Source organism: Dipodomys ordii, unplaced genomic scaffold (genome assembly GCF_000151885.1).
Source record: "Dipodomys ordii isolate 6190 unplaced genomic scaffold, Dord_2.0 Scaffold33, whole genome shotgun sequence".
NCBI classification, from domain to species: domain Eukaryota; kingdom Metazoa; phylum Chordata; class Mammalia; order Rodentia; family Heteromyidae; genus Dipodomys; species Dipodomys ordii.
This window is the reverse complement of record NW_012267249.1, coordinates 4,853,223-4,880,585: the sequence shown is the minus strand read 5'-3', so window position 1 is coordinate 4,880,585 and position 27,363 is coordinate 4,853,223. Positions and strand designations below refer to the sequence as shown.

General features: G+C 49.1%; 1 protein-coding gene across 2 annotated transcripts; it reads right to left on the bottom strand.

Moving 5' to 3' along the window:
• Positions 1 to 5,461: 5,461 nt before the first annotated feature.
• Tie1 (tyrosine kinase with immunoglobulin-like and EGF-like domains 1) lies at positions 5,462 to 27,012 on the bottom strand. Of its 2 annotated transcripts, XM_013016949.1 has the most exons (23): positions 26,864 to 27,012; positions 22,697 to 23,014; positions 22,508 to 22,618; positions 20,705 to 20,860; positions 20,426 to 20,557; positions 20,128 to 20,268; positions 19,797 to 19,925; positions 18,502 to 18,647; positions 18,139 to 18,283; positions 15,955 to 16,113; positions 15,664 to 15,801; positions 15,181 to 15,477; positions 14,415 to 14,705; positions 13,939 to 14,129; positions 11,564 to 11,774; positions 11,308 to 11,418; positions 10,915 to 11,105; positions 9,479 to 9,592; positions 9,326 to 9,396; positions 7,943 to 7,983; positions 7,762 to 7,858; positions 7,541 to 7,640; positions 5,462 to 6,621 (listed from the first exon to the last, which is right to left on the bottom strand). In XM_013016949.1, the coding sequence occupies exons 1-23, from the start codon at positions 26,919 to 26,921 to the stop codon at positions 6,550 to 6,552; spliced, it is 3,420 nt and encodes a 1,139-aa protein (XP_012872403.1). In that variant the 5' UTR covers positions 26,922 to 27,012; the 3' UTR covers positions 5,462 to 6,549. The 2 variants fall into 2 exon arrangements, with proteins under 2 accessions (XP_012872403.1, XP_012872402.1); XM_013016948.1 differs by lacking the exon at positions 15,955 to 16,113 and having other exon boundaries at positions 26,864 to 26,965.
• Between the last annotated feature and the right edge of the window lie 351 nt (positions 27,013 to 27,363).

Genomic DNA, 27,363 nt, shown 5'->3' with positions numbered 1-27,363 from the left:
TACCACTTGAGCCACAGCGCCACTTCCGGCTTTTTTCTTTTTGCTTATGTGGTGCTGAGGAATCGAACCCACGGCCTCAGGCATGCAAGGCAAGCACTCTACCACTGAGCCACCTTCCCAGCCCCCCAGAGTGATAAATTTAATGTGCATATATATCCTTTGTCTTCACTGCCTTCTTAAATCTCCCCTCCCATGTCAAGACTTCCATTGCCTTTGTAATACAATTCTTACCTGTCCTGGTCCCTTGAACTTTATTTCCTACCAATTTCTTCTTCATTCCCTATCAGCCACAATAGCTGTACTGTCTTTCTTGTAAATTCTCATCTTACTCAGACTTTCAACACAGTACATCTTTACCATATCATAGTTTCCTGGTCTCCTGCTACCTTCTATAACATTCCCTCTCAGTTTCCTTTGGTGATTTATTTTTATTTTGCTGTTCCCCAGATTTACATTGCTGAGTCCTTTATCTCAGTGATCATATGGTTTCAATATACTTTTTATACACTAGTAACTCTTAAGACCTCATCCCTATCTTGAACTTTAAATTCTTTCTCATTGGACATCTCAATATCAAACTCACCAAGTCCTACACAGAACCATTACTAACTCTCACACTCCCTTTTGGTGCTTCTCTTTATAAGAAGAGAAGCATCTCATGGGCTACTGAGACATCTAAGCTTGAAATCTGATAGTGATTATCAGATCCTTACTCTGTACTCTGGCATCTGAGTCCTTATCAAGCTCTATGGCTTCTAGAGAGAAGCAGGGGTTAAAGATACATATCTTTAAAGATACATATGTTAAAATACATATCAAGGGACTTGTCTATCACCGTCAGAGTTGAGATGGGGTCTTTCTGCACCTGAATGGGGAGGGGTCCAGAGATCCAACCCTGCCATTTTCTACTTTGCTCATCTTCTACACAACTACAAAGAGCTGCCTTCCCCAGTTCTTAACTTCTTTTGGAAATCAAACCGAAAATGGGACAGGTCTAGAGGAAACGATGCTTTGTAGAGCTGCTTTCTTTGGTTAAAGAGACCTGAAAATTCTTTAAGTTCTAAGCCCAGCTCAGCAGGAGTACACATTTCTGTTGGAATAGAAAACAAACTCCTTGTTTTAGAAAAGCTATTATTTGATCGCTGGATAGCTTTTTATCAGGGGTTGCTGAATGAGGAGTCTTGGGTCACAGTGTACTTTGAAACTGGCTCTCACAGAGGAAGAGGTCCTGTTTTGTAGGATTTTCTGGTTTTGTGGTATAAGAACTGCCACCATTGCCAGGGTTGTTAGTCAACAGTGAGTTGGGAAGAGAACTGAGCTTTGAGTCCTTGCCTTTTATTTCCTCATCATTTCAAAATTTCCAACACTTACTGAATAGCTGGGATCACAGGCATGTACTGTCATACCTTGACTCTGTATTTTGTTTTTAAGATAGAGTCTCCTCTGTTACCTTTGACCGGACTGGTTTCAAACTTAAGTTCCTCCTACTTTTGCCTGTAAGTACAGGCATGAGCAATCAGCCCTGCTAGTGATCAGAAACTGTTTTTATCATTTGAAAAAAGAGGAGAGCCTTTGTGCATGATCTTGATAGGAGGAAGTTAAAGAGCTAAATTTGCCACATTGAAGGAAGGTCAAGGAGGAGAACCAATGAGAAAAACAGACGATAGCTCGAAGAGGAAAAAAGTTAACCAGCAAGAAACTCCAGGTCGAGGACTGCCCGAGGGAAATTAGGACAGTAATGACAAGTGCTTAGTTTTAAGTTTGTTTCCTACTTTGTGACTGGTTAGTTTTCTCACAGCACACCTAAACATTCAGTAAGTGTTCTGTACCTAGAATCTTGCATTCATGCTGCCGTAGGAACCAAGCAAAGGAAGATATGACCACCTCAGGAGCTGAGAGAGGGTGGGAGACACAAAAGTTTAGCAAGAGTAAGAATTCAGATTGGGGAGGAATGGAGAGGATGTAAACTCTGCGAGGGTTCTGATAACAGCAGAAAGGCCACGTGTGATAACGCACATCTGTAGTCCCAGCACTTTAAACACTGAAATACGAGGCTCTAGTTCAACGCTTATCTGTTCAAAGCAAGATCTCATCTCAAACAAACCAACCAGAAAAAAGCAGAGGAGAGCGTAGATTTCCCAGAGGATACAGGCTAAGGACAGAACAGTGGAAAGAGTGACTCCAAAGAGCCACAGCCTTGAGAAGTTTGGGTTACGTGCACAAAATCTTGTCTGCTTCCGAGTTTACACAGAATTTGGGGTGCTTCTTTTTGCCAGTCTCGGGGCTTGAACTCAGGACCTGGGCACTGTCCTTGGGCCTCTCTGTGCTCAAGGCAAGGACTCTATCACTTGAGCCACAGTACTACTTCCAGCCTTTTCTGTTTATGTGGTACTAAGGAATCGAACCCAAGGCTTCATGCATTCTACCACTAAGCCACATTCCCAGCACTTTGGGAGTAGTTTTATATGTCAATAGCCATGCTTTGCCTCTGTCCCAGATAGAGGAGCTATGAATATCCCAGAAGGGATTGTTAAATCTCTCCTGCTGGGGTAAAAGCTGAATAGGAGTGGGCATTTGTCCTTCCTGAACAACTTCCTCATCTTCCAAAAAGAAACTCTCTCTCTCTCTCTCTCTCTCTCTCTCTCTATCTCTTTGTCTCTCTCATTGTCTCATGTGTGTGCTAGTCCTGGGACTTGAACTCAGGGCCTGGGCCATTGTTCCTGGGCTTTTGTGTTCAAGGCTAGTACCTTACCACTTGAGCCACAGCTCCATTTCTGGCTTTTCTTGGCAGTTAATTGGAGATGAGAATTTCACAGACTTTCCTGCCCCAGCTGGCTTCTAACAGTAATCCTCAGATCACAGAGGTGAGAAAGAGAGAGAGAGAGGCAGAGAGAGAGACAGAGAGAGAGAGAGAGAGAGAGACAGAGACAGAGAGACAGAGGATGCAGACTGTCAGCTCTCTGTCTCTGTTTTGTCTTCCATGAGACATCCAAGCCTCTGAGCTGCCTTTACTTAGACTGCTGGCATCTCTCCAGCTCCTGAATCCTAGGCCTGCCTGAGAAAGAGGAAGGCTCACCCCACTGAAGCCAGCTTTGGGTTTGCCTGGAGAGGGCCTGGCTTAAGATAAGAAGATGAACAGACCATGGGGAGGGGCCTAAGCTGTCCAGAAGGGCCTGCAGGAAATCACCCCTTCCTTGGGGGAGAGGAGAATGAATGAGTCAGGGCTGCTGGTGGGACTTCCGTTTTTGTGGCCAGGATAGGGTGCAATGAAGCCTCTCTAGCCAGGTGCCTACCACGTTTGCCTTTCCCAGCTACCTCCATAGTGAGGATTTTCCTCTGGCCTTTGCTGTCAGTTTCTCTGGAAACAAGCTTGTGTTGTTGTGCTCGTCCCTCACTCCAACCCTTGCCCAGCTCAGGCCATCTCCCATGAGAATCGGGTCTGAGAGGGAAGCAGTGGGAACTGAAGCTGGAATGAGGTGGAGTGGGGGCCAGGCAAGGCTGAGAATTTCAACCATGGCCCATGCCTGCAAGCTGGGTTCTGGGTCTATAGTAGTGTTAGGGAATGTGGGGGCTCTTCTGTGGGGGGGGGGCGGGTGGGTTGTTGCCATAGCATTTTGTGTGGGATCAATGTATTTGTGTTGGATTTGACAATTTACTATGCCCAAGTCTGCCTGTTTCCCACTGTGCCAGAGAAGCAGCATTGTACTGTGGCTAAGAGAGAGGAGTGCAGGAACCAGAATATCCAGATTTGGTACTAGTCCCATTACTAGCTGTCAGACTTAGCCAAGTTACTTAAGCTCTCTGAGCCGTTCTCTTTTGTAAAATGAGGAGGAGGAGGATGCCTGAATGAATTAATATTTGCAAAGGGCTTGAAACAGTGGTCAGTATTTAAGCACCATCTAGTAGCTTTTTGAAGAAATTTTGGATTTCTTTCATTGCTCATGGCTTCTGGCTCTAAGCAGCAGCTCCAGTCATGAGGGACTGGCACACCAGTCTGTGGCAGAGAACCTGTGTATCCACCTGTATTCATGATGAGTTTACCTTCCTCAATGGACTATCAGGAAAGCCAGTGATGGCGAAACTTAAGTGGGGAAGGGAATACAAAGGCCACTTGGCATTTGTTGATGGCTATATAAATAGGCAGCTTGCAAATACAGAAGAACCCATAAATAGGCATTGTCTGGACATCTGGGTAAAGTTCTGATAAGGTATTACAATGTCTTTTATACCAGAGGTGTTGAAGAAGAAGATGAGGAAATGGGAGAAAGCTACTTGGAGGATCATGTATATATATATATACTCCATGTTGACTTGTTTGGTTGAGGTGGGCAGGGTGGTCTCACAAACTTTGTGCCTGGGCTGGCCTCATTCTATAATCCTCCTGATCTCCACCTCCTGAGTGGCTGGGATTCTAGGCATGAGTGGTTTTTGTTTGCTTGTTTGTTTGTTTTTTACTTTTGTTTGCCTTAATAGTAAGTGATTTAATATCACAGAGTTGTTGGTACACCTTAGCCAACCCCTATGTGCTGGAACACCCACAAAACCTCAATACAATTATATTTATGAACTATGGGTGCATTGTCATCTTACTGGGTCATTTGGGGTGACATATGGCTTCAGTCTCAGGTACTCAGGAGGTAGTGTAAGTATATCTGTGTCCAAGGTTATCCCAGAAAAAGCTTGAGACCCTATCTAAAAAACTAAACATAAGGAAAAATCCTGGGGCCATGGACCAAGAGTGGTACAAGATTTGCCTGAAAAGCATAAGGCCTTGACTTCAATCCCAAGCATTGCCAGACAACATATCATCTTACTTTGTAAGTTTTTTTTTTTAATGTGACTTGCTGTATCCCAATCCCCGTTTTCACTGAGGAATGTTTCAAAAACTCCTATTTATAATTTTTCAGGCTGGCTCCTGGTACTTCATGATAAAGGTCAAAGCTACCAATATCAGTGTTTGTCTAGGAATCCACCAAGTTGGAGCGGCGTGCCTCCTGCAGCAGGGGCAGGTGCGGGACATCACCAGGCACTTTTCTATGCATTCTGAATGAAAGACGTGCTGGCATGGCAACTGTCGGGCAATGTCCCCACAGACAAGGTCTTCCAAGCAGATCATACACTCTTCTTTGTCTATAGTTGTTTCCAGATTAAAAACTTGTTCAGGTGAACGATTGAGATGATGAATTAATTGGTTTAGACGATGAGTTAATCGCCTTTGGATTCCTAGGGAATGCCCCATCTCTTGATAGTGCTATTGGGGAATCTGTATACTTCTGATTGCCTTCTAGGGACCAAATTCAAGTTTGTGGATGGTAGAGGACCAATTCTTCATGGATGGCTCTCAACAAGCCTCTGTTTGTTTGTTTTCTTGAGGCAGGGTCTTCTGTGTAACCCAGGCTGGCCTCCAAGTCATGATTCTTCCCAAGTGCTGCGATTTAGAGGCATGTACCACCATATCCAACAATATTACCTGTTTTTATTCGTTTAGGGACTAACATCAATCTAATCATATAAACAGAAGCATGGCAGTAGTCATAGAGATAAACAAGATGAGAGGTAAACAAGACATAGCATGGGATAGTGCAGGACTGACTTTTAGGATAGGGAGCAAGAATCCAGGAAGGAAGCCAAGCTCCTTCCAGAACATCATGAGATCCGGAGGAAGGCAAAGGAATCTCACTATGGCTAGATGACATGGGGAGTGAACTCTGCCTTCCTCTTTTTGGGTCCAATAGCCAGGAGGTAAGTGGCTACTCAGATGGGTAAGTCTGCCTAGAGGCACCAGGAAGATAGGAAACTAGAGACAGGTCACAATATGTCTGATGTTGAATATTGGTGTGAACTGGGCTCCAGCCAATCCTGGCATAGATTGTGTTTGGATAGAGAAAAGAATCCAAGGTTGGCAGCTACCCAGAGATACAAGGGAACATGTAGGTGAGGAGGCTGGAGAGCAGGGAGGGAGTGAGGGACAAAATTGAGACAGAGGTGGGGACTCGTGGAGTTTGTATCCAGAGAGCCCTAGAACTTCTCCCACCCATATGAAGAGACAATTTGCTCAGAGTGCCTGGGTCCCAGACAGCGTGTCCAGGGACAGCACTTCTTTTCCTGTGAAATCCAGTTTCTCTTGAGTTTAGCTCCTTCCACTCACTGACCATCAGTCAAAGGTAGACATTGGCTGCAGCTTCTCAGAGCGTTTATTTTTTCTGAATACAAGGCAGTGAGGGAGGAATAACTGAACCAGACATGTTAGTGGAATGTGGGCTGGCTTAGGCAAAGGAGGGGCTTAGGGATCAGCAGAATGGGCAGCACATATATGGAGCAGCTAAATGGGAAAGAAGGGCATGAAGGGTAGCCGTAAGAGCAGCTGCAAAGGATGGGGGAACCATGTTCTCCTCAGCTGCCCCCTTCCTAGGTCTCCTCTCCTCCCCCTTAAATTAAAATGATTCTTTGAGGCAGCTCAGGTCCAAGTCTAGAAGGGTCAGAAGACACAGGCTGGAGAGTAGTTTGCTCCGGCCAGCAGAGCGAGGTTCTGGCGAGAGGCAGGGTTGTTCAGGCTTCTTCAGCTGTGGCATCAATGCCAGCATAAGTGAAGTTTTCAAATAGCGACATGTTCACATAGGCCTGGGGACAAAGCAAGTTTTAGTATGAACCACTTCTGGACTCAAACTCCTTGACTTTCATGTAGTTGGTACTGATTTGAACAGATTCAAGTTGGCCCCATGATCAAGGGTAGTCCATACCAGCCCCGAGCAGTGAGGGCATCAGACCATAGCTGGGAATCTCAGATGAGAGGCCCTAGACACAAGTGTTAGATGACGCTTTTCTATGCACTCATCCCATCAATTATTTGCTCATTTGTTTACTCATTCATTCATGTAGCCATCAATTCTATGGCTAGTGTTGACAATTCTATCATTTATAAGACTGATCATGAATTCATCATGAGTATTACTTAAGATGGATGTTAAGATGAATATGACTCTCATCATATGAAGAAGTGTTTTCATCTTTACTCATTTTGATGTATTTCTCTATATATTTATTTGCTTAGCCATTTAGTCACATGGTTGGTTATTAGATTCCATTATTAAGTTGTACACTTACTCATAAGATTATCTTATCTACTTGCTAACTTCCCTCCTTCACATTTGAGCCTTTCCTGTCTCATTCATTCACCCATCCATCCTTGGTGAGTGGGCCATTCATGCCTTCTTCTCTGGCTCTGTGCCAGGTAAGGAGAATGATACCAGATAACGATGTACTGATGGCCTCAGCAGAGGAGGACAGGCAAGTAGTCTGGGACTGTGGGGTGGGAAAAAGGGTTGATGCTGTGGTTAAACACTGACAGTCCTGGAAGGCTGTAGAAGGGCCTAGCGTCTAACCCAGCAAGGCCTACTGTAAGGGGGCTGAGTTTTGGGCCTAGTCCAGCTGTGATGACAGCTCCAGCTGAGGGAGTTTGAGTGAGCAGTGTGGTGGGGACAGGGACTCAGTGGCCCTGCACTCCTGTGAGCCTCCACCCCCATCTTGCCCAGCCCCTCACCTTTCTAGCTTCCAGCATGCGGCCCAACTGCAGTGCAATCTGAGCGAATGGAGGGCGCTCATAGGGACGGTCCCGCCAGCACTGGCGCATCAGCTCGTACCTACAGACAGGTGTTGGGAGGGAGGGTCAGGCCACTGTCACCAGGTGGGGGTCACAGGGCTCAAAATCAAGGTCACTCATCACAGACATGAGGTCCTAGAGCTCAAAGGTGAGTGGCTCACACTTCATCGTCACAGTTTCGAGGCTGCTCCATGCGGTAGCCCTGGGGCAGCTTTTCATAGAGCTCAGCACAGGTCATGCCACAGTAGGGGGTACCTCCTGCAGGAGGAATAAGGCTTCTTCAGTCTAGGGGAACCACGTGGGTGAGGTGGGGTGCTCTGGGAAACTGGGTGGGGAACTCACCAAGGCTCACTATCTCCCAGAGGAGGACTCCAAAGGACCAGCTGAAATGAGAAGGATAGACTTAATTGCCTTCCAGGACCTGGGGCCCAGTAGTTTAGTCTGTATCTACCCAGGATGTGCAGCCCCGTTCCAGACCCTGCATGTGTCTACTCTGCAAGCCCCTGGCCTTGATCAGCTGCCATCTATACTCCATTAATAACCTCTGACCTTGGGTTCAACAGAACTGCATTTTTATTGAATATTTACTATAGTCCATGCACTGATTACATATGTTCATTTAACTCTCAAACCAACTCTATAATAAAGGCTCTATTAGTACCCCATTTTTTGCCAATCCTGGAGCTTGAACTCAGGGCCTGGGGGCACTGTCCCTAAGTCTCTCTTTGATCATTTGAACTCAGGGCCTAGATGCTGTCCTTGAACCCTTTTGCTCAAGGCTAGCACTCTACCACTTGAGCCACAGCACTACTCAGACTTTTTCTGTTCATGTGGTACTGAGGAATTGAACCCAGGGCAACATGCATGCTAGGCAAGCACTCTACCAGTAAGCCCATCCTTTATTACTCCATTTTACTGATGAAGACACAGAAGCACCAAGAGATTAGCTAGCTTGCCCAAGATCACACAGCTGACAAGCAGCAGAGCAGATATTCAAACCCAGTCAGTCGGTCTCCAAAACCCTTGTTCTTACCTACATATCACAGAGTAAAGAACTCCATGTAGGTATATGTCAAGGCCAAGGCCAAGGCACGGAGTTCTAGTAAGGGGAGGGAATCTAAGAGGTCTTGAGGCATAGCAGAAAGTAGGCACATGGTGATCAAGGGGGCAGTCAGTGTGATGGACAATGAACAGGGCAGGGCAGGCCAGGTGAAAGGGTTCAGGGCTCGAGTAGAGCAGGAGACAAATCTAAAAAGTTGGGCAGGTCAAGCTTTAGACTGAGATGGACATTCTAGAGTCAGAGGAGGAGCGTGCCAAGATAGCTATCTGATATAGGGAGCCCAGAAAAAGTTGGATCATAAGCTGGTAATATGCTCAGGAAATCATGAGTTTGCCCTGTGGGAGAAGGTTAACATACTTCTTGAGTGTTTTCTCCAGCTATCCAAGGGACTACCCATAGCATCGCCCCAATCTCGCACAGAAACAAAATCCTAAACTGTCCCTGCCTCAAAAACACCTTCCCCGATAAAACTTCCTTCCAGATGGTCCCCACCCAGTGTCTAAGGTGCTGGACTCTACCAAGATATACTCAACATGCATCTATGTCACATCTGGACCACACCCAATATCCCCAATCATGCCTTAGACTACTCACTTTTGTCTATTTTATGCCCAAGTGATGTTGGAAGGCCAAGGCTTCCTGCCCCTTCCCACCCCCACACTCACACGTCACTCTTGGTGGTGTAGACACTGTAGTTCAGAGACTCTATGGCCATCCAGCGCACAGGGAGACGGCCCTGGGAGAGAATGAGTCTGGGGTCAGGTGTAGAGGAAGGGTCTAGGCAGGGGCTCCGAGGGGAAGGGTTGAATGAAACTTGCCATAGTCTTCTTCACATACACCTCCTCCCCCCGAGAAAGGCCAAAGTCTGCGATCTTGGAAGCCAGATTCTCTCCAACTAGCACATTGCGGGCAGCCAGGTCTCTGTGGATGAACTGCAGGTAAAGTCCGAAATCAGGGAAGGGAGGAGTGAGGGAATTCAAGATCATCAGTCTTGAGTACAGTGGGGTTTGTGTGAGGATATCTGAGGTGCCTTTAGGAACTCCAGCCTTTCTTCCTGTCCACATAGGTCTCAATCTTGGATAAGCTGACCTGTCTAGGAAAGGTCAGTGCTAGCATGTTCCCTTCTTCCTGTGACCTGTCCCCTTGGCCATGTGCAGGTTGTATCCCTCTGCTTAGGACCATAATGACTACAGCACATTTTCTCTTCTTGCCATGTTTCCTACTCCCTTTCTCTCACCGTCTCCCCATTGATGATGGCCCCCTTTGAGCCTCTCTGGAGAGCCCTCCCTCGTGGCCTTCTGCCATCCTCCAAGAGTCTTCTCTATCAGCCTCTCTTCCTGTACTGGCTCTGGCTCCTAACTTCCAAAGACCCTCAAAATTTAACTCCGTGAGATGCCTTCCTCCCCCCCCACCTCTGTCTGTCAGTCATGGGGTTTGAACGTTTGAACTCAGGGCCTGGGTGCTGTCCCTGAGCCTTTTTTTTTTTTTTTTGTAGGTTGTGGGGCTTGAGCTCTGGGCTTGGGCGCTATCCCTGCACTCTTCAACTCAAGGTGGGTGCTCAACCACTTGAGTCACAGCGCCATTTCCAGTTTTTCAATGGTTTATTGGAGATAAGAGTCTCACAGACTTTCCTGCCTGGACTGGCTTTGAACTGTGACCCTAAGATCTCACCTTCTGAGTAGCTAGGTGTGAGCTACTGATGCCCAGCCCCTGATCCCTTTTGCTCAAGGCTGGTGCTCTACCACTTTGAGCCACAGCTCTACTTCTGGTTTTCTGGTGGTTAATTGGAGATAAAAAGTCTCATCGATTTCCCTGCCCAGGCTCACGGCCTGGTGTGGAACAGTGATCCCCAGATCTCAGTCTCCTGAGTCACCTCTAGGTGTGATCCACCAGTGCCTGGCTCACTTTCCTCAGTCTCAAATTCCCTTCTGGCAGCAGTCCCCCCGCCTCTTTCCTTTTACCCTTCACTCCCCACTGGAGTTGCATCTTGGGATGATAGCTCCTAGACTGTTTTTTCCTGCCCAGGCTTCTCTCCTGGCCTCTCATCCACAGTTGTCCATTCCAACAGAGCAGACTTTCCCTTGTACCTTCCCCAGCCTGCCTCTCATTCGCTGCTCCCTCACCATGGCCCTTCAGTGGTCTAGAATCCGAAGTCATGTCCTTTTCATTGTTCCTCAGCCCTCCTACCCAGGAAGAGCCACTCATTTTGCCTCTTGAGGTTGGTTCAGACCCTGCCCCCCATACTCACACACACCTGCTTCTCACTCAGGTACTGCATGCCATTGGCAGCATCACTGGCAAAGCGCAGCAGCTGCCTGGAGCTAAGGGTAGATGCTGTGCCATGCTCTCGGGCAAAAGCTGGATCAGTCTCCAGTACCCGGCTCTTCCGTAGAAAATCTAGCAGGTTCCCATAGGGGGCATATTCGATAGCAATGTACAAGTAGCCTGGAAAGTGAGGAGATAGAGGGTGGTGATTCAGAAACAGACCGTGTGAGCAGTGCCTGATGGTAAGAGATGGGGAATGTGAAGCATGCAGCAGAATGGAGTGATATGTGGTTGAGCAGCTCTTTGCAAGCCACTGATATAGAGGTAATGGCCAATGGTGGGGCTTTAGAAGAAAGGGGTAGGTGATGAGTGGAGGGCTCACCTCGGTTCTCACAGGCCCCCAAGAGATTGATGATGTTAGGATGATGCCCCAATTTGCACAGAACTTCTAGTTCTCCTGCAAAGTCCCGATGATCATTTTCTGATGCATACTCTGTATAAAGAGTCCAGTGTCACTTTTGCCACAAATAAATCGGGAGAAAGGTCATGGGCTGTTGAGGCCTAGAGGCAATTACTGGTAGAAACAAGGTGGGTTTGGGATCTTTGGGGGATAGAGGGTCAGGCTGGGGTTAAGGCACCTTTGAGCATTTTGATGGCTGCATTCATCTTGAGACCATCCTTCTTGATCATGGCTCGGATGACTTGCCCGAAGTTCCCCTCCCCGATGAGATCCTCAAAGGTAATATCTTCCCACTCAAGCACAGGGTAACTGAGGGGCTCTGGCTGAGGTTTTGGCCGTCGGGTCAGGGTCAAGGTCCCTGAGCGGAACTGCAGAATGGTCTCTTCTCCCTTCATGGGATGAGACAAATGGGAAGACACAAGAAACACAAGGACAGGAATACAAGGAAAAATGGACAGAGGGCACCCTGGAGCTCAGCTTGGGACAGAGACTTAAACTGACACAGAATCAGAGGTAAGAGAGCCACAGGAGGGTGGTTGGCTGAAGAAGTATCCCAAAAGAGAAATGCTGAGGCCACAAGCTGGAGGTTTAGAGTATGGAGCTCCAGAAGGTAGAACCAGGACTTACGGGGAAGTCATTAGAAGGCTGCCAGGTGAGTCAATAGAAAGAAAGATGGCATTTTGACATTTAAAACAGAAAAGAACTAGAGTGAGTTGTACTGCAAAGTAGTGAGCTTCCCATTATTGTGCTAATCCTACAAGAAGGCTTTTTTTAAAAAAAAACCCCAATCAGGGGAGGTGACGGCTTTGAGTACATTTAGTGAGCATCTCTTAAATACTAAGCCCTTGGCTACTCAGAGCCAGTGTTAGAGTTTTCTTCCCCACAGTAGTAGAAGCAGAGATTACTCTTGCTCACCCACTTGGCATCTAGCCATAGCTCTAAAGTCAGGACCTGAAGAAAGCGGGACCCTAACAAAGAAGAATGGACATTCCATGTATGACGTTGGAGGTCTGTCTGGGCAGGGGGATCACTGACCAGAACCTGAAGGAGGATCACCACAAACTTGTGGTGGGATGAAATAAACCCCAGTTTGATGGGCAAAGCTGGGGACATAGGTCACATGGATGTACACAAAACATGGATGGTTGAAGGCACACATCAGAATGCACCAGCATGTTCTGTGGCCTCACCATACACAGATGCATGCATACAGACCTACACAGGCATACCTCGGAGCGCCCTGAGGATGCACAAGGACACATTCATTATGCATGGAGTACCCACGTTGGGAAACGCTGGTACACATGCACACACATTCATATCCACACATTGCTGTATGCAAGCACATGTAACAGGATGCATCTTGATATGTTAGGATCATATGTGCATTAAAGGCTGCTTTCTCACTGCCTTTCCTCAATGTTTGTCCCAGTTACCCTCCCCCTTGGCCCCCTGGCAGTGATGGCTTTCTGTGTGTGCTGACCTCAGAAGCAGGGACAACATCGTCTGAACAAAGAAGCCAATTGAAACTCTGGATGGATTTTTTAAAGGCATGGCAGAGTCACTGGCCTTGGACACTGGGCTTTCTATCACAAGAATCAACCCGTAAGAGAGAAGAGGGTTGTTGTTTTTTATTTGTTTGTTTTCTTTTAAATGTTAAAGCTTGGCTCCAGATATCAAGAACTAGACCTGTGGGGTCAAGGGTAGAGTTCAGATCCCAATGACAACAGTGGGACTTGTTTAAAAGAGACAAGCCCAGTATGATGAGGTGATATTGAGAGATGCCAGCCCCCCTCCTTCACCTCACATAAATATCTGGCCAGAGGATTGACCTACAGGAAGACAGAAAACTCAGGCAGGTTAGCGGGGAATCCTGGAAGAAGAGACACATACTTTGCTTCTCATGTGTGAAGACTGAGGCAATGCCAGAGGGGTAAAGCCAGCTATATTATTTGGGGTCACAGCCCTATACTGCTGCCTTCTGCAGAGTACAGGCAAGCACAGGGCAGTTTCTACAGAGGGCTTTGGGATTAGGGAGAATGGAGGCTAGGATAAGAATCCACAGCCTGAATGTCCTGTTGGCAGGAGAACAATTCAGGCACGATGTGTGAGGACAAGAGGCTGGTTCCCAAGCGTGGAGAGCCTGTAAGAATAGACCCAGTTGCCTCTCTAGGATATTACCATGCCATCTAGGCTGGCAGCACTCCCACGGGAAAGTTCAAGAATGAGAGGAGAATCTCAAATTAACCACCTCCAAGCCTGAAGCTGGCCAAGGTTACAATACAGACAGAACTGAGTTCTCTTGAGCTGAAAATGTTAAATATTTCACCACTAAAATGCAAATGGGCTCCAGCTGAGTTCAGTTCTACAAGAAGAAAGAAAATGGTATTTTGCACTGTTGAGTGCAATCTTACATGTGTAACATTAACACCTAAGTTAATGTACTGTGTACAAGTATCTGCATATGTATGGGCAGAAACACACACACACACACACACACACACACACACACACACACACACACACACAAAGGGCAGAGCCAAGGACACTCACTGATCCTGACTGGTAGGTGAAGGTACGCCTCCGATGTAGGCAGGTTCTACGGATACACACCAGGGCTAGTAGAGCAGCCAGGATGGTGAGGCAGGTGGCAGAGATGGAGCCTACTACAGCCAGGATCAGCTGCTGATCTAGGCCCTCTTCAGCTGCCCGGCTCTCTTGGACTGGGCCCTCACTCTGTAGCCCTGGACACAATGAGGAACAGATTGGGGGATGCCTACGTTGAGGAATCGTAAGGCCACGCACAGAGGAAAATGGGTGAAACGATGAAAGATCCCAGCACTAGAACATGGGGAGGTAATCTGTATGAAGAGGCCATGGGGAGCTGTATGATTGTTCCAGCTAGCTCAGAGCTTATGTCACTTGTTGGTTGGGGCCTGGGATGTCATAGCTCAGCTCTAAGATAGGGGGGTGAGGTGGAACTCAACCAGTTCCAGAGCCCGGGAGTCCTTTGGACACTTCCCTCTCACCATTCCCCAGGGTGGCCTCTTCTACTGTGTTGCTCCAATCTCCAAGACCCTGCACACTGGCTCGCACGCGGAACAAGTAGCGTGTGCTGGCATTGAGGCCACGGACAATGGTACTTGTCTCTTCGGGCCTGTCCACATCCATCCACTGTGGGTCTCCTGAGCCTCCGGCCACTTGAACCTCCACAATATACTTGGATATAGGCCCAGAGAGGGCCTCTGGTCGCTGCCATGTCAGCTGGATCTCAGAGTCAGAGAGGGCCTGGGCCTGGAGGTGCCGGGGGACTGGAGATCCTAGGGAGAGGGGAGTGAGAAGGCAGGGCCAGACTGGACCAGCTAAGTAGCTGAGTGGTCATTCACATTCATTCGGCTATGTCCCCTGCCCTGGGAACCCCAGAATGGGAACCACATTGGCACCTTCCTCCATCCTCCCAATCTTGGATGGATTAATCTTTATTCCTAGGCCACATTCAGCCTCATGCTGCTTGTTCCTCTAAGTCCGGTATCTCTGTTTCTCTCTCTGTTTCCCCAAACTCCATCAAGCCCCTCCCCATTACTCAGGCTCACATAAACCATGACCTTCCCATCCTATATGCTTTGGTGATGGAGTCATCCTCCTTAGGTTCCATGTCCTGTCTGACACCTGAGATACATCCTACATTCTCTCCATGTCCACCCACTCTCCCGAAACCTCCTGTGTCTCTTGAGTCTCCCGGGTCTTTATGTTTCCCATCCTCATCCCCAGCCCTTCACCTCGCCCTGAGCATACCACTGGGGGGCAGAAGCACGTGTGCAGGGGGTGAGGCAGGGCCCAGGAGGGTGCAGTGGTAGAGTCGCACATCCAGCTGGTAGTGGGTGCCAGGTGTGAGTCCAGTCAGGAGGGCAGTGCGGGCCTGAGGGGACGAGACATTCTCCCGCCGCTCCTGCCCCCGCGCTCCATCCCATAGACGCAGCAGGAAACCATCACCCACCAGGGGCCCGGGTACCGAGGGTAAGGACCAGCTCACTCGCAGCCGGTCAGGGCTCTCCACCTGCCAGCCCTCCAGCCATGGCTGCAACGAGGGCTCTGGGGCCAAGAGAACAAGGGTCAGAACTGTCAAATGGGTTCTTGGGGCTGGATGGGGCAATGATTCCCAGTGGACAGGGTAGGAAAAGCTCTTATAGGGCAGAGAGGAGCTCCTGTGCTAGATAGGATGTAACAACTGTGAGTGGACAGTTGGGAGATAGGGAAGAATGACTCTGGGCTTCTCACCAGGACAATCCGTGGTCATGAGGGTAGGAGGCCCCCAGTTCCCCTCTCCGCCTTCCCCTGGCCGGCTTAGCTGTACTCGGACACTGTATCCTGTCTTCGGCCTCAGATTCATTAATGTGACATTCTCACTGGGGTCCACTGTGGATAGAGTGTGCCACATATGTTTAGTCCCAGCTGCTTTCTGAGGCCACCATGCCCCACCCCCTACTCTACCTTCCCTCCCTTTCCATTTTCACCTTACCCTCCCACTTCTTCCAAGCTCTATACTTCCCTAGTACTCTTCCCACTCACCCACAATGGCAGACCAGGCCATCATGCTGTCCTGGGGCCGGTAGTGCAGGCGGACAGAGGAGATGGGTCCATCTCCAGAGAATGAGACCAGTGGGGAGACCACGAGCTGGCGGCTCTGCTTGGCCAGGAGCCGAGGTGCTGTCAAAGGCACTGGGGGTACTGCCAGGAGACTCAGGGTAAGACTCACTGCTTTGGGCTTTGGACATCTCTATGTATTGGTTTGGATCTGAAGATCCTCTGGACTAGATGGGAAAAGACCAAGTTCAACAGATGCCAGAAGTGACTAGGGCCCAAGGACGTAGTTCTCTTGCCTGTAGAGCTTGGGGAGCATAGGACACAGCCATAAGGACATAGGTTTCTCAAAAGAGGTTAAGTGAGAGTGTGACGTGGTCAGACAGGGGTTGTGGAAGAGCACTGTGTCCACACAGAAGGATAGACAGAAGGGTCTGGAATACAAGGCAGGGGACATTCTGGGTGCTCCCTGCTCTTCTTCCACACCCCCCCACACCCCGTGAGAGGTGCCAGAGATGAGCTGTCTGCTCTGCCTCTGATGTTCCATAAGCCTAACCTCTGTCACAGGTAGTGTTTAGATGGGGCTCACTGCTTCAGTGGTATAAATGGAAAAACCGAAGCTCAGAGATACTGAATAACTAAGGCACCTGACCTGGACTCCTCAAATCAACTCTACCCTCTTCTGCCATGGTCACTGTCTCTATTCTGGCCTCAGTTTTCTCTCCAGATTATTGTATGAATGCCTTTTGTTTTCTTGCCTCTTCTAAAAAAAATTCCACTGAGGGTATGAAGGAACAAAGGCAGGCAGGCAGCCGGGAAGGAGGTAGGCAGATAGGCATGGAGAACAGAAGATGCAGAGTAGTAAGCTGAAGGAGTGTCGGGCAATAACGAATATGTTGGGAGCAGGTGCAGATTTAGTGAGGGAAATGAAGTTCAGTTTGGATCTTGAGAAGCCTGTAGTTCATGTTGTTCATGCAGGATCAGATGTACAGGAAGTAGCTGGGTTTAAGCTGGGCCCCTAAGTCATATGCCACTAAACAACCATGCTGACTTTAGAACAAGACTTCCACAGAATTTCCACCTAACTTCATGGAGATCCCACCAAACAGCTCTGGGGTTAGGAGAGGTAATTGCAAAACACAGGTGGGAGTCCCAAGGGTTGGCGACTTGGAAGTAGATGCCATTTTAAATGATAATAACTATCAGTATATACTGAGCACAAACCCTGTGTCAGACAGACAGTGTGCTAATTACTTAAACGCATCATCTAGTGTAGTCTCAGAACACGCCCTACCCAATGAGTCCTTTTAAGAGGAAGAGAAACTACCTCCAGGTAACAGGGCTAGGAGTACACACCCAAACCCACCCCTGTCCTGGAGATTGAACTTAGAAACTTAGGTTTGCTTGGAAAATACTCTTATCCCTTGGGCCACTTGCCCAGCTCAGGAGCTAGGAATTTTTAGAGAAAGAATTCAAATCTCAGTCAAATGAAGGTGTGGGCCCGAAGCCTGGGATGGCAAAGGCTGGGGGTGGGGGGAGTCGGCTGAAGGTGGATCTTGGTGATGGATCAGGATGGTAGGGTGGGCATGGTGAGGAACTGAGAAGCAGAGTGTGGAGGTGAGAAAGAGGTAGGTAGGGGCAGTGGTAGGGGCAGAGGTCAAGTAGAGCCTGGTGGTGGTCAGGAGTGTGGGCTGCCCAGGGATGATGGTGCTGAGGTAAAAGGATGCCTAGTCCAGGGAAGGGGTGCTCTATTCAGAGAGCGATCCTGGGCATTGGCAGTACCTTTCTTATTCATCTGGCTGATTCCAGTGCATGTACTTGTTCTGGACAGCCAAGCAGATGTCCATGTGGAGTGGCTCAGAAATGGAACAGTATGCTAGAGGCAAAGTTAAAAGCATACTGTGTGCAGTGATGGGAAGAACATGGGTAGGTAGGAGGCAAGGCAAGTCTAGAGATATCCTCAGTTTCTGAATCATGGGATGCCCTTTTCAGATGGGACCAAGCTATGTTCCAGCCTTGACACTGCCCAGCCCAGATTTCTTTTCTTTGCCTGGTGCTGGACAGTGACCTAGATGTCTTTAACCTTTGGCGAGGATCCCTGGTATGACCAGCATCAAATAGTCCCTACTGTACCCACTTTCCATTCTCCAGTGACCTTAAGATATCACTGACCTTTGACATTGACCTTGAATCGCCGGCTGTCTTGGCCACCAGATGTGGACACACGGCATTCCCACAACCCGCTGTCCCCAAGAGCCAAGCGGGGTACGTCGAACTCAGCTGTGGTCCTGTCTGGCTCCACAATGGATTTGGTAGGCTAAGAAAGACAAAGGGGAGAGGAACAGAAAATGTACAGCCACGAGGCAGATCTCATGTCTTTCTGGACTACCGGTGAGATAGGATCCCAGAGACATCTTACTAACTAACCAGATCCCATTGGAGCCATGGCCAGGCTACTAGGTAGAGCCTACAGAAAATTCTGAAGGGTCAGGGGACTGAGGAATCAATTGTAAAGCGGGTGGCATTAAGGCTGACCAGGAACACGGTGCCATCTGGCTTTCGTAGCTCTATGCTGCCCCGTACTGGGAAGGGGTTTCCTGCAGCTGCACAGTTGATCCGTGGCATCGTCTCTAAGTTGAACTCCAGTTCTGAGGCCATGTTGAGGATCTGGGGGATCCGGTCTGGTATGAGAGAAAGGACACTTATCCTGGTGCTCCCATAAAGCAGACCCCTGACCACTGAAATACACCTCATTCTTTGCCCTGCATCTCAGTGGAGGCCTCAACACTTCTAGGCACTTAAGCCTAGAAACCAGCAAAGTTCTGTCCAACACAACTGCTCTCAGCCCCAGATGAAATCAGCCTCAGCTTCCACCTCCTACCCCTCTCCCAACGCACTTCCTACAATCCCCCAATACTCACAGCCAGGCCTATCACCACTCTCACAGCCAGAGCAGTTCAGGGCTTGTTCCTTTCTGGTCCCTGGCCACAGACTCCTGCTCCTGTACTTGACCCAGCCATGAAAGGTTCTTTCTAACACAAGCCTGACCACCTTGTGTCCCTTCAACAGTTTTCATTCTCTCTTGTTATATTGAACATGTAAACCCTTTGGCCACATATTCAAAGGCCAGTCCCTTAGCCTCCCTCGACTTCACTGTCCTGGTACCCAAACCTGAGTCTCAATGCCTGGGCTTTCTCCATATTCTTTCCTGGCCATTTCTCTCTTATCTCTTATTGCATCCAGTCCCAAAAGCCTTCCCTTATTCTCACGCTGCTCTGGGTTTCCTTTGGCTCTATACTCTGTTTTTTTTTTTTTTGGGTCCGGTCGTGGGGCTTGAACTGTAGGCTTGGGCGCTGCCCCTCAGCTCTTCAGCTCAAGGCTAGCGCTCTACCACTTGAGCTACAGCGCCACTTCTGGCTTATTTCCTTTTGCTTATGTGGTGCTGAAGAATCGAACCCAGGGCCTCATGCATGCAAGGCAAATGCTCTACCACTGAGCCACCTTCCCAGCCCCCTAAGTTTATATGAATATCTAACTTTTTTTTTTTTTTGTCAGTCGTAGGGCCTGAACTCTGGGCCTGGGCACTTGTCCCTCAGCTCTTCAGCTCAAGGCGAGCGCTCTACCACTTGAGCTACAGCGCCACTTCCGGCTCTATACTCTGGTCTGCCATCTTCCATGATATGGGAGGCTGAATGGTGAGAACTCCTGGCAGACTATTTGCTGCCTGAGGGCGAGAATTGGGCAAATAACAAGGCAAGGAGGGGAGCTAGGGAAGTATTTGGTAAAGGCTGACTAGACTTGAGGGGTCTCAGAGACCCAGATGCTCATACCTGACTTCTCACAGTGTACTCCATGCCACCCAGAGGGGCAAACACAGCCACTGAAACGGTCACAAGTGCCACCATTCTGACACTGGCACTGAAGGCGGCAATCAGCCCCAAAATAACCAGGGGCACAGGCTGGTGAGAGAGGAGATGTGGTTAGAAGGGAGGGCCTAGGGGCCAGGGGCCAGGAGAGCACAGATGGGGCCTGGTTTGCATAACAGTCTGAGTATAGAGACCATCAGTCAGGTGACTGTGGAGGGCTTGGTGTGCAAATCAGAGTCGGAGTGAAGAGTCTGGGCCAACCTAGCGGCCATGGAGGCCATGAGTGAGTGCGTACCTTCCTGGCACTGGCTTCCTCTCCAGCCAGATCCACAAGAACAGCCATAGGGGTCTGGGAGGCAGAAAGTGAGCCCCCGACAGCCTGCTGTGCCTGCACATTGCTCCTGGCAGCTCTGCCCAAAACGGCCCTCTCTGCAGGCTAGAAAGAAGGTGTGTGTGGGTGTACTGGCCCCTGTCCAACACCACAGTCCCCATCCTAGCAGGCACCCCGCCCTTCAAGCACCAAGGCCTTGGTTCTAGGACTCTCCCAGCTGGGCATTCTTTCTTGCCTGGGTCCTAGCTGCCCTCCTTCTTACCCTGCTCACAGCGGGTCCCGGTGAATCCGGGGGGACATACACACTCCCCATCATGGTCATGGCAGACACCTCCGTGCAGGCAGCCTGGGCATTCCTTGGCACACCCTGGTCCCCAGCGTCTGGCCCCACAGCCTGGAGGACAGTGACTTCAGCCGCTGACTTTCACCTACCTTCCCACATAGACTGAAGACTGGGGTAGCTCAAGGGTCCTTGGGAGCCCACAAGAAGTACCCACGGGGCTCGTAGCCTCCCACACCACCCACGACCTCTGCTCCTGACCCCGCACGATGAGCCGAAAGAAGGCACTGCCTAGGGGGCTAGCTTCCAGGTAGGTGGCACTGTAGATGCCGCTTGACGGTGGCTGTACATTTTGGAGCTGCAGCAAGAACCTCCCATCCTGGGCTTCATGCCAGTCCAGGGTATGGAAATAGGATCCTGGGGATGGGGGATACAAATGGTTAGGGGCCTCAGCACAGCAAGGTTACGGGCCTCCCTCTGCCCAAGTCACATCCATGTGCCCCATGGATCAGATCTGGGGATAAAGCACCATGAGATGTTGGTAACCAAGCCAGAAAGCTGGGGAGCAGCCTCTTCTTCATACTTTGGGAACCACACAGTAAATCACCAAGTTCTAGCCAGTCTACTTCTTCCCCATATTGTAAAACAAGCCAACTTCTCCCCACACTTACTGCCCCCACCTTGGCCTTAGCCTCCAGCTGCTTAGTCCATGGACTCTGCCTCCATGTTGGATCTTTCTAACAACCTCCACTTGCCCACCCACAGGATTCTTCTATAACATTCCTTAGCACCCCTCACCTTTCAGACTCTCAGAGCACTCCACAGCCCTCAGGGCAAAAACTCAACTCCTTAGCAGTTGTTTTTCTCCAGTTGAGTCCCCAAACCCGCCCCCATACTCTCTGTACCTTGCCTGACGCCTAACACTCCCGAATTGCTTGTTCTCTGCAGGAAACATCTGGTTTTTCAGACCCTCCAAGACTTTGCTCTTGTCAGTTAGGCTTCCTGGAATGCCTCTCCTCCTTTCTTGCCTGCCTCGTTTGTCTTCCCACTTCTGAGCACATTTGTAGATGCCCTTGAGTCTAGTGTTTTCCTCTACAGGCTCTCCTTTCAGGGCTTACACTATTAGCCAAATGTTCAGTTCCTGCCCCAGCCCTTTCTTGTATCTGCTCAGTACAGCACTGATAATCTAGAGAATGGTGTCTCTTGCTACATCTGTCCAGCTCAGGGGCTCTGGAGCTCAGGGAACAAACACTTCCTTCTCAGGAGCCCATGGATACAAGAGTCTTGAGATGTAAACAGGAGGTCTGAGAGCTCTCCATTTCAGTGGCCAAAAGGCCAGATAGGGTCAAGGTGGAGGGCAGGCGTATAACTGTAATCCATAGGTCTGTCTGCCATGGGCATCAAGAGTCAGGGCTGGGTAGATCTTTGGGCGAGCTGGACTTTTCAAGCCTGTGTTGAACACCTTGGTAGAGGTTCTTTTTGTCCTTGTAGGGACTGCTGCTCTCACCAGGAGGGATGTTCCTACCAAGATGGGCTACATGAACCTGCTAACACTCAGAGGAGAGGCAATTGTGGGCACTTTAGCACTGAAGAGGTAGCTGACTATTGGCTCCTCATCTCCTAGTACAGCAGGAAGGTGACTCAGCGCTAGAGCTGATAGGTCCAAAGGATCTTGTTCAGGACAGAAAAGGGGCCCCAGGAGCTGGGCACCAGTGGCTCATGCCTGTAATCCTAGCTATTCAGGAGGCTGAGATCTGAGGATTGCGGTTCAAAGCCAGCCTGGGCAGGAAAATCCATGAGGTTCTTAGATCCAATTAACCACTAGAAAGCCAGAAGTAGAGCTGTGGCTCCAAGTGATAGACTATGAGCAGGAGAGCACAGGGACAACTCCCAGGCTTTGAGTTCAAGCCCCACCACTGACAAAAAGAAGAAAAGGGGCCCCTTCTTCAGAAAGGGAACAAACACATCAAGCTGATGGGGCCAAAGCTCAAGCCCCTGAAGGAGAATTCAGTGCAGGGGTGGTCAGAACCAGTGTCCATCTGCCCAACCAAATGCCCTTCTCACCGTTGTTCTTCCAGATGACATCCGTCTGCTTTTCCCTGTGCACCCGGGCAGAAAGCACAGCGGTGTCGCCTTTGTTCACTGTGTGCGTGACCTTGTCTGGGAACAGGTGGGCTGTGGGTGGAGTGTGAGGTCAGTGTTGGGGGGCGGGCATCCTTCCTGGGACCCTCCTCCCCTGCAGGCCGCACTCACCTCCGGGGCTGTTGTGCACGTAGAGGACCCGCGTGCGACTTGTCCCGGACCCGCCCAGGCAGGAGAAGACGCCCACCAGGTCGGAGGGCTTGGAGAAGCCCCGCAGCGTGACCTGGTGGGAGCCGTTGCGCACCACGTGCAGGGGCTGTCCCGGCGGGAGGGTGCGCACGATGCGGTCGTCCTTCTCCAGCAGCAGGGGTGGACCCCAGATGTCCGAGCGCCTCCCCGCTCCCGCCTCCCCGGACACACAGGTCAGGAAGAAACGCTGCGGGTCGGTGAGGCGCAAGTTGGCCAGTAATGTCAGGTCCACCGCTGCACCTGGGCGAGGACAACGGTGACTCCATGGTAGCCTCGGCCAATCCTCTAGCCCTAGCGCCTCTGCTCCAGTCCTTTAATCCCCTCTGAAGGGGGAGCCTCTTTTCCCTTTCCTGGCACTTGCCTTCACCCCTTCCCTGCCAGACACCTCACTACCTTAGGTCTCTCTGTCTCTGTCTCTGTTTCTCCCCCCCCTCTTTTCTCCCCTTCCTGGTGCCCTGAGGACCCTTACCCTGGAACAAAACCCAACCCATATAAACCTCTGCTCCTGCCAGATGGCTTCCCTTGACAGTCCAGCTTCCCAAGGGAATGATCTATGCTCCCCATCTCCTTTCCTCCTTGTGAGACCCCTTAGCTAGGTTCCTCTTTAAAACTGCTCTGCCAACTTTGCCTCTGAGGCATTTCTAGTTGCTCCTATCAGGAGATGTAGTCTGGGACAAGCATGGAGACCACAGTGTCTCCATGTCCCCTCCTTGTCATTACAAAAATGGAGAAATAGTAGGTATGTCGAGGTTTCAGGTGGGCCTGGAGCAGAAACAAAGCTGGCCCTGTCCTGTCCAGAGATACAGGGGGAGACTTGGGACCCAGGTGGGCGCAGACATGGGTGGGGCAAGGTCTTTGCTGACACAGAACTCACTGCTTAGTTGAAGGGACGGACATGGACCCTGTGAGCTGAAGAGGTGCTCTGGGTGGGAGCAGAGAGGGAACGTATCCCAGCCTGAGGTCCTGGGTTCCATTCCTCAGCACCACATAAGCAGAAAAAAAAAAGCCGGAAATGGCACAGTGGCTCAGGTGGTAGAACGCTAGCCTTGAGCTGAAGAGCTGAGGGACAGCGCCCAGGCCCAGAGTTCAAGCCCCACAACCAGACCCCCCCAAAAAAAACCAAAACAAGACAAAAAAAACTTGAGGGCTTTTGAGACTTGGACAGGATACCATGGGTGAAGAGAAGGGAGAGGAGAGGCCTACAGGTGTGGGCATTCTAGGCACAGGGAAAGGTATGGCATAAAAACCATGGTAGGTGGGGAGGGAGCTGTTCAAGTTTGGGTGACTGAAGCACCTGCAGAGACCATGAAACTAGAGGCTAGTTAGTCTACCTTAGCTTCATGACCTCACACCTTCCAGACCCCCTTCTTTCCTATCCCTGCTTGTTAACTATCCAGTCATTAATTAATTTAAAGGCCATATAGTTTATTAGTTACTATTCTTTGAAAGCCTGCCATAAATGAACAAATCTGGCATTTACTGGTGACCTACCAAAACCCTTTCCCCACTGAATCTTCATGGCCTCTATTCTTTCCATTTACAAGGAATGATCATTATGATCCTACAAGCTTCTTTGAACAAGTTCTTCCACTTTTGGGCTTTAACTGTCACCTCTGAGTCAGTACTGGGCATAATCTTTCACCTGAATAATTTTCCACAGTATTTCTCAAACCTGCTGGGTTATTTGACTCAGGAGAATACCTGCTACCCGAGACCATGACTAAGGAGTCCTGTCATACAACCACTGTGAAATAATGGAACTTTATTGACTATTAACTATGCAAGGGGCACTTTACTGATGTTCTCTCATTTTACCATCTTGACTATCCTGGAAGGTGGGTGTTATTAGACCTTTTTTGTAGCCAGGAGAGGAAGAACCAGGGAAGTTAAGCAACTTGCCCAAGGCCATACAGTCAGTAACTAGCAGAGCCAAGTTGTCTGAATCTAAAATCCATACTATTGAGCGTCCTGATGACTTAACCAGTTACAAAATTCTGCAGAATGCTTCCTAAAAACCCCTCGACACCATCCCCATCTCCCAAGCCCATTTTTGTTCAAGCCTCACCTGAACCATCCCAGCAAACATCCTCCCCGCTCCCAGCTCATCCTCCAAAGTGATCCATCTGACTCAAAACCACTTTGTGAGCCAGGTGCTGTCATCTGGCACCTATAATCCTAGGTACTCAGGAGGCTGAGATCTGGAGATCCCAGTTCCAAGCCAGTCCAGGCAGGAAAGTTTGTGAGACTCTTATCTCTAATTAATCACCAAAAAGCCAGAAGTAGAGCTGTGGCTCAAGTGGTAGATTGCTAGCTTTAAGAAAAAATAAATAAAAAGAAGAAGAAGAAGAAGAAGAAGAAGAAGAAGAAGAAGAAGAAGAAGAAGAAGAAGAAGAAGAAGAAGAAGAAGAAGAAGAGGAAGAAGAGGAAGAAGAAGCAGCAGCAGCAGCAGCAGCATCGGCAGCTCACATCTTGAGTTTAAACTCCATGATTAGCACAAACAAACAAAAGCCACGTTGTTACTCTTGCCTATAATCCTATATGGCTCCCCACTGCTCTCAGGAGAATGTGCATGCTCCTGAGCACTGGTGTGCTCACAACTTATCTCTCTGGCTACTTTCCCTGCAAGCATCTTTTCTCCTATGTACTTCAAAGCCTCTGAGATTTGCACTTATTATTTTGGCTTCCACCCCTCTTTTTATTGTTATTAAGGTGATATAAAGAGGGATTATAGTTATATAAGTTAGGTAAAGAGTACATTTCTTTCTGGACAATGTCACCCCTTCCTTCGCTCTCTCTTTCAGGTTTTCCCTCCCGTCTTCACCCATAAGTTGTATAGTTCATTTTCAACAAAGTGTCAGGTGAGTACCAATGCTGTATTTTTTTTAACCCTCTGTCCCTCCATTTCTGTGCCTTCCGTTAATACTTCCAGAGATATATAAATGAACAGAACAAAAAGAAAAGAAAACAAAAGTAGCAAAAAAAGAAAAAGACTCTTGTTTTCATTTTCTGGAGTTCATTTCGATAACTATTATTTCCTATGATCATGGATGCACACAGGCATTGTGCCTTCTGTTCTCCTACGAGTATCTTCTTTTGGTCTCATTATATGTGAATGCCTAGAAACCTGTATAATTTATTATATTCCAGTATTTTAGATCTAGCTTTCACATACTTCCACTCCTCTTAATGAAATCTTTCCAAACTCCATTTTTTCGTCTGCTACCTGAGGCAGAATAAGGTGGCTCCTGCTTCTCATTGCTCCTCTCCCCTCACGCCCCCTCCCTTTGTCTGTCTCTGTTTAGCCTTCATCCTTGGGCCTGTGTTCCCCACTAGACAGCAAACCACTCAAAGGCAGCTTCTGTGTTCTAGTTCTCTAGACAGCAGACTGAAGAAACCAGCCCACTTGTTCAGAAAGCTTTGTCAAGAGCCAGATGCTGTACTGAGCACACTGCATACATTATATTGGCTAAACTCTATAGGAGCCATAGGTCAGCTTCATAGCAGGTCTAGAGGTTGCCGGCCTCAGCTATTGGGATATTCTTGGTGCTCAATAAATCTTGTCCAGTGAATAATTGAGCTCAACACACCTGTAAGTATGCACTGAAAATGTCACAGGGCCATTGACTATTCCCACTGACCCTGAGATTCAGCGCTCAGTGGCTGTCCACACCCCTGCCCTAGGACCAGGCTGCAGGGATTTCTAACTCTAGCATCCTGATTGCACTTTCTGGCTGATCAAAGTCATGACAATGATGATAACAGTATCCTTTTTTTCCTGATTACTTTTTACTGTGGTAAAATACACAAAACCTAGACTTTACCATCTTAACTATTTGTAAACACATTGTTCAGTGTTATTAAATATATTCATTACCTTGTGCAAACACCACTGTCTATCTCCTTAATTCTTCTCATCTTATTAAACAAACTCTACCCATTAAACAATAAGTCCTATTTCCCCTCCCCAGCTCATGGCAACTACTATTAGGCTCTGTCTCCATGATACGACAGGGTTTCTTAGAGGAACAAACAAAGGCCTTTGAGTCTGGAAATAAGGTGGAGGGGAACGAGGTGGGTGGGAAAACTTACCAACATGAGAGGCCAAGAAGAGAACAGGCAACAGGAAAAAGGATCCCAGCCAGACCATACTCCAGAAACTCACCCAGGCCAGCCAGGACCGACTAGGCCTGGGCTTAGTTGCTGTGGTCTGAGTTCTTGGCCTGTGCTGATCAGTGTGCCCTGGTGCTGGGGAGGAAAAGGAAATGAGGTGGCTTAGATGGGAGGGGTGGTAGGAGAGGGGTGGGGAAGGTTTGTCTTGTTTCCCAGTCTCTAGGCCCCCCCAGTCCAGCTCACATGAGGCTAGGGATGAGTGTGGCCTAGAAGGCTCTAAAAGGAGCCTTCCCTCCGCCTGAAAGGTGGGGGTCAGGAGAAGGTATGGCCAGGACAGCACTAGAGATGTTTGGGTGGATGTTTCCCATCCCTTCTCCTTTCAGCCCTGAGTCTTGCTGGCACACAGGAGGCAGGAAAGGGAGGAAGCCAGTGGCTTCCGCCTATTGAGGAGGTTTGGAGGCAGGACATTGTCCTGTGAT